The sequence below is a fragment of the Anneissia japonica genome, unplaced genomic scaffold (genome assembly GCF_011630105.1).
Source record: "Anneissia japonica isolate Jap-2015-1 unplaced genomic scaffold, ASM1163010v1 scaffold288096_len198612_cov187, whole genome shotgun sequence".
In the NCBI taxonomy this organism is placed as follows: domain Eukaryota; kingdom Metazoa; phylum Echinodermata; class Crinoidea; order Comatulida; family Comatulidae; genus Anneissia; species Anneissia japonica.
The window spans coordinates 44,899-51,840 of record NW_022701639.1 but is presented as its reverse complement, the minus strand read 5'-3'; the positions used below and the strand labels follow the sequence as shown (position 1 = coordinate 51,840).

General features: G+C 34.3%; 1 protein-coding gene and 1 non-coding gene across 2 annotated transcripts in view; both read left to right on the top strand.

Moving 5' to 3' along the window:
• LOC117103657 (solute carrier organic anion transporter family member 4A1-like) overlaps nucleotides 1–3,180 on the top strand; it is a 10,590-nt gene extending 7,410 nt beyond the window's left edge. The window contains exons 9-10 of the mRNA XM_033244258.1: nucleotides 342–406; nucleotides 822–3,180. Of these exons, the coding sequence (XP_033100149.1) occupies nucleotides 342–406; nucleotides 822–1,117 (361 nt within the window). The 3' untranslated portion in view covers nucleotides 1,118–3,180. The remainder of the gene's footprint in view (nucleotides 1–341; nucleotides 407–821) is intronic.
• Nucleotides 3,181–4,986: 1,806 nt separating this feature from the next.
• Nucleotides 4,987–5,177, top strand: LOC117103664. Its single transcript, XR_004444632.1, has one exon. It is a non-coding gene; the product is annotated as a U2 spliceosomal RNA (small nuclear RNA).
• The last annotated feature ends 1,765 nt before the right edge of the window (nucleotides 5,178–6,942 follow it).

Sequence of the window (6,942 nt, the reverse complement as noted above, 5' to 3'; positions counted from 1 at the left end):
TTAAATCTTTTGTGTTATTTTTAAAATGCGTTGTATTTTTTGTCAACTTACGTCCATTTGGTTCTATTATCAAGGATTTCAGTTCAAGAAGATTACCAGTTTCTTTATTAAGGAAATATGAAAAGATTACTCTTCATTTGAACAAAGGATTTTAATTTTTTACATAATATATATATATATATATATATATATATAATTATATATATACATTAATACAGGTCACATGTTTCTGCAGATGCTACCACAGAGAGTATACTCATATATAATGCATAGAAATATGGACTCAACTTAACGTTTAACCCTTGAACGTTACCTAATTGACTGATTTGTGTATTTATTAGATGTATACCAGATAATCAGCGTTCGTTTGGTCTTGGAGTTCAATGGATATTTGCTCGAGTGTTTGGTTAGTATATCGATGATTCAATTAGTTTTTGGGTACTGTTTCGAGGTCCGATAAATATTACATCAAAGTTCTACTATTCTATATCCACAATCGGTGTTGTCAGGCCCGTATTCAGGGGTCGGGTGGGGTGAGGTGGTGAGTGCGTACGCTCACCCCCACCATACCAATTAGAAAAGGTCCAAAGTTTCAATACAGTGCAGTATGTACTTTTTAAAATTTATTAAGCTTATTGTGTAAAATTGTAAAGAATTTATAATGATTTTGTTTATCCTTTTCCGTTGTTGCAAAACGCATTAACACCTTAGCAGAAATTCGCTGAATAAGGGTAATATTATTTATTATTTTTTGTTTTTCCCGTTATCATTTTGTGGCCCTCCTATAGTGTTTTTCTAAGATTTTTTTTCTTTTATCGTAGGGACAATCCCCGGGCCGATCCTGTTTGGACTCGCTATAGACGCTAGCTGCACGATGTGGCAGTATGAATGCGGAAACAAGGGCTCCTGTTGGTTGTACAGTAACGAAGAAATGGGCCGCAATTTACTTCTTATCGGCGTAGGATTTAAAATTGTTAGTCTTTGCTCATTTTCCACTTCGTTACTACTTTATAAACCTCCTCCTGGAGGGGAAGATGAGGACACTATAGAGGTTGTTGATAAATTTTCTAAGCACGATGGTATTGATAATTCAGTTGAAATACATAGGTTAGAATGAAAAATATTTTCTTTAATTTTACTGAATGCTTTTGAGGTCATTCTTGTTTGCTCTGTAATATATTTATATAGAAATGCAACAATTATTTGTGAAGTTATTTTTTGATATCAGTTTAAATTCTACATTAACAATTCAATACTGCATCAATAAAATCATTATTACTCATATTCCATATTGACGTGATGTAGGCCTATGTAGTGAAATGTAAAATCTATTTTGTATACATGAAGTTGAAGTCCAATCATATATATATATATATATACATACATATATATATATATATATATATATATATATATATGTGTGTGTGTGTGTGTGTGTGTTTGAAAACATCTATAGTACGGTACTGTATATGAAATATACAAGCATTTTAACTATAGATAAAGAAATTCGTTAACTTATATATATAAATAATTCTGGTTACTCTTCATTATTTATTCATAATTAGTTACCCTTTTGTTATGTATAATATTAAATTAGTGAACTATAAGGTTGGTTACCATTTCCTTATACAGGTCTACCTGTAATCAAAGACCCATCCAATTAAAGACCACCTTTAATTGAAGACCTCTTTTCTGAGGGTCCAAATTTACAAATGTCTTTTATCTTTATTAACCTAATTAGACACCAAAGCTGCTAAAGACCACAAAAACCCTGGTTCCAAAAGTGGTCTTTAACTGGAGGCCCTGAATCAGTAAAGGCCTGTATAAATAATAACAACTTTCACCCAATTATTTGCTTATAATTTCAAGAGGCATAACATGCCTTATAATCTAATGTAAACAATGAGTAACCTTTTCAATTATACGTTAACTATGGATTGTATATAAATGATAATGTTAATTTACACTCGACGCCTCATGTGTCATAAAAGATCGGGTGGAGTGGCCCATAGCGGAAGCCAGTACCTATAACTTGAACTATCTATTATTATATAAATAGCAGGGGTGTCACCACACAGTGTTATATAGTTGATGAAATAAATAGAATATGAAAAAAATATTCTCTTCATACTATATACACTTTTATATAGTGTATTTCCGATTTCCAGCTATTGGGACATTTGGGACAGTCCCACACAATTGTTTTAATGGGTCCACGAAGAATGGGTCCACATATTTAAAAATGGGTCCAAATTATAAGCAATTGTATGCATAAAATGAGTCCACCTTTTGAAAAATGTGTCCAGATTTTTCATATTTTTGTGTAAAATGGGTCCACATTATTTGAATTTACGGGCAAAGTAGGTCCACCCTGATTGTCCCACACTGTTTGAAAAAATTATATGCATGTATACTTTGCTTTGATACACCTGTACAGATTACGGTTTAAAGGTACAGTCTATGAAACACACTACACTAGTAATGTACCGTATTGTAAGACCAAAACGCCCTTAAATAGGAGGATCAATTCGTGGATATGCCTAAGCAAATCATAATGATGAATAGAAATAATTTGGATGTGGACAGCAAATTAGCGTATATCTTTGGTCTGTTAATTCGAATTTAAATTTCTTGAAGTTAGCATATGGTAGGCCTATTAAAGGGTTATACAAAATATTAAAAATTAAATGTCATTTTAAAAAATGAATAAAAATAAAATATAAGAAAAGAAAAGTTAAGTTTGATCTGCATTCAAGAGAATTCCTGTTTGGTTGCTAAGGCCGGGTTTTCTTAAAATCGCTACACTATCGCTACAGCACGTGTTTTCAGCCTGAGTGCAATCTTTGCTACAGTTAGCACTCCCCGACGCAATCGGGAAGGCTCCCCTAGTCCACCGACTAGTCACCGAAAGCTGTCGGCGATAGCGTAAAACGATAGTAACATATGAAAACCAAGCTTGACAATCCGATGTTAAAAACTGTTAGGAAATCGATTTTTAAACTTTTAAATTTGAATGATCCAGGAGATAATTTAGTATCTACGGTATGTAGGCGTATTTGTAAAGTGTGTAGGCGTATTTGTAATGTGTGTAAGCGCTGGCCATTTTGTTTATTTATTGTGGAATACCGGTAGTTAATTTTAAGATATTATTTTATAATTATTATTTAATTGCGGGAAGTATTTTGGGTGTCACTGTTTATTTTGTTACAATTTCTGTGACTATGTTGTTTAGTTTTAATTATTATTTTGAGATTTGATTTGATGTGATAGGCCTATTCAAAATAATGCCATGGTTAAACCATGCTGCTAGTTGAATTCGGTAGAACCTAGCCCTGTAAACGATGACGAGGCATATTGTAAGACACATGCAGATTGACGAAAAGATAAGGAGACACCCGTGATTCGGTAAGTGGATTCTGTCAACACCATGACGACAGAGGTCAAGAGCATATTTAGGCAAACAGGCGGTTATATATCTGAAATGATAAAGGAATATAATTTAATGTTATGAACAACTTAAAAACATGGTGGTGCCTGGATTTACCAGACGGGTGGGGGCCCTATGCTGCCGACTGGAAATCTAATTTTCCCAAACGGACGGCAGCATAAATACAAGTGGGTGGGGTCGGGGAAACCAAGAAATTCCAACAATTTAAGTATTTGAGAATCCAGCATTCTGTAAAAATTACATATAATTTGTTCCTCCTCGACAAGGGCTTGGGAAAAACTCTTCCGAAAATCACTTGCAAATAGTTAAAAATCACTTGAAATCACCTTATTTTGCGAGTTAGCGCCCCTCAACTGATCTTCGATCCCTTCCACTTCACTTTCGCGCCCCCATCAGCACCCCCATTTCAAGACTTCCAGATACGCCACTGTGGGAGCCGCGAGTTTCGCATCTCCAACATCCAAAGGTGACCTACGTGTCTGAAATAAAAGAATGAAATGGTTTTATGTTATTAAATGCTTTAAACCTCAAATAATATAGTACATGACAAATAAATTATACTGTAAACATAATTGAAAATAAACGTCTTCCATGTCTAAAGTTCAGCGTAGCAATAAATCTGTAATCTGAAAAAATGAAATAAAATGTTATAAGTGAGCAAAATCACAAACACAAATTTCACAAATAGAAAAGCAATTAAATTTAAAGCAATTAAAAGCATAAATACACATGGAAAATATTCTATACATTCCTAAACCAAGATTATTAAACCAATCAACCTTAAACTTAACTTAAACGAACAACATAAATCCACACAAATTTTAACAAACGAGTCACTGACACCAATTTTTTCATATTTATTTTAACACCAAGAGATTTATTCAAACAGATAAATACGATCATATTCCTTTCACCATGATACATAGTAGGCCTATTACAAGATGCAAGTCAAAATAAATGGTACAGCTAGTAAAATCACAAACATAAAATCACAGATAGAATTAAAAGCAGAAGCACACACGGAAATGCTCTATACCTTCTCTTAAACCAAGAATAATAAGCCAAACAACAGGACAAACTACAAGAGATTTACACAAATAGAGAAAGAAATACTATTCCTTTCACCGTGATACATAGTACCATATTACTACCGCATGCAAGGCAAAATAAATAGTAGTTACAAAAGAAAAAATAAAACAAACAAACCAATAGGCCTTTGTCCTAAGGTTTTTCACAAGTTACGGGTTATTTTCCTACCTATACCTTTATCCTTTAGTAAAGTGATAAGGGAGGGAGGCTTTTTATTTTTTAATTTGCTAAAGCCAAATATCAACCTTTGGGTTGTTTGCTAGTGCATTGATATTCAAAGTAAAATAAATGATTAAGATGGCCAATACAAATAATATCTACTATTTTTTTTTTGGGTAAGATCATGTGTAATACGGTATCTGTTCTTTTCAGTTGAAACTGCATTTCCAACACCAATATTTTAGCGTGCTGTTCTTTTATATTAATAGCATTGGTATTTGTGTTACGGTATCGCTTCTCGGCCTTTTGGCAAAGATCATGTGTAATATCTGTTCTTTTCAGCTTAATATCTGAAACGCTGCTCATTGAGAGTAGCTTCGAATACTAAACTGATTTTTGAACTCTATGGAACACGAGCTTACTCCGTCCAGGCCACGGGTTGACCTGGTATTGGACCAACTTCATTTTGAATAAACTTAAAGAAAAAGCTTGTACTGATTGGAGAAGTAATCTTGATCAAAAATCTTCCCTTTCAGATTACTCAATTATTAAGATATTTACTTGAAACTACAGATTTTAGATTACGCCCCAATACTTTACCGTTACAAAAACGAATCTCAAGTTGGTCCGATAATAATGATGGCACTTGTTGTATTTGTAGCTCTTATTCAATTGAAGATAATTGACATTTTCTTTTTTCATGTCCTTCCCTCCATAACATCAGATTGGAAGAACTAGCAAAGCTTGAACATGAAATAGTAAATACAAATAGGCCTATTTGGAACCAATTTATAAATTCAACAACCGATCAGAAGTTAATGTATGTTCTTGGCTCTTTTTCACTAAATCTTCCAAAAGAAATTGAAGAAAAATTTGACAAATTTTGTAAAGGGTATGCTACAAGGGCATGGAAAAGAGAAATGAGATAAAAAAAAAACGAACGTTTTTGATTTTAGTCCTGTATTACTTTATGACTTTTGATTTACTTTTATATGCTTCTGTTATCTGGCCTGACATGTGTGCTTCTTGTGTGATAAGTGGTGTAGTATAGAGTTCAGTATGTACTGTATGTCTTTATGTTTATAATTGTGAGTACGGTACAGTCATGTGACTGGGTATACAGTTGTGTATGGATATACATGTACTTATGTACTGTATGTGTATTTCATGTACGTTTGTATGGTGTTTGTATAATTGTTCATGTGATTGTTTGAATCACTTTATTTTGCCTTAAGTTTTTTTTAAGTTTAAGATTGCTTTTGATTTTATATGGCTGAACAGTTTCTTTTTTTTTTACTTTTCCTTAATGTCCCTTTTGAAAATTGAATTGTCTTTTTCTAAGCATAAGTTTTTTTTGTGAACTTTACTGTACATTTTGTTTTGGACGCACCTTCGATTGAGAAGTGAGCCACTGATTGAAAAGTGTAGTTCCTAATAAATTATTATTATTATTGCAGTACATTCAGGACCAGAGGGAAATATATCTTCAAAAAAACAGAATTGAAATAGCAACCGTACATGTATAATTGCTCAAAGCGATTTAATTGAGATTAATGGTAATACTGGCACACTTTTAGAAAACTGCTACTAACCCGCTAGTTCATAACTCACAAAATCTCTTGCTGCCCAATGCGATTGACGAAGACGAATGCTTAGCATATGAGTCGGCTAATCTAGTGGTAGTCACTGTGTGTGCGCTGAATCGTGGTGGAGATCTATAGGTCCCTCGAATATTAAACTGATTTTTTAATCCAGGCTATGGAACAAGAGCTTGCTCCGTCCTGGGGACTTGTTGACCTGGTATTGCAGTACATTCAGGACCAGCCCATCCTCCAACAGCGGCGGAACGTTTTTGAAAGTGGGGGGGGGGGGGGGGGTTTCATAAGGTCCAGTATGCGAGCGAAGCAAGCATCTAGGCTGGGAGCCAGGGGGCCGCCAAGGGAACCCGGTGGGGGTCCAGGCGGCGAAGGCCCCTGGAAGCTACGGCTATTTTACGAAGTTTGGTGAATTTTATAAGTTATTTTATAGGCATCAAGCTACTGTAATATGATTTCATATTTGCTGTAATTTAGTGGCCGATCCAGGAATTCGATATGGGCCCAGGGAGGGTACTTTCACAGATAGAAGATATACTACCTCAGCCCCACCATGGTTGGGGCTGAGGTAAGAAAATTTGTGATTATGGCACCTCTAGATGGCCAGAAATTGCACTTCTAGACATAAAATTTGAATATAATTATATTTAT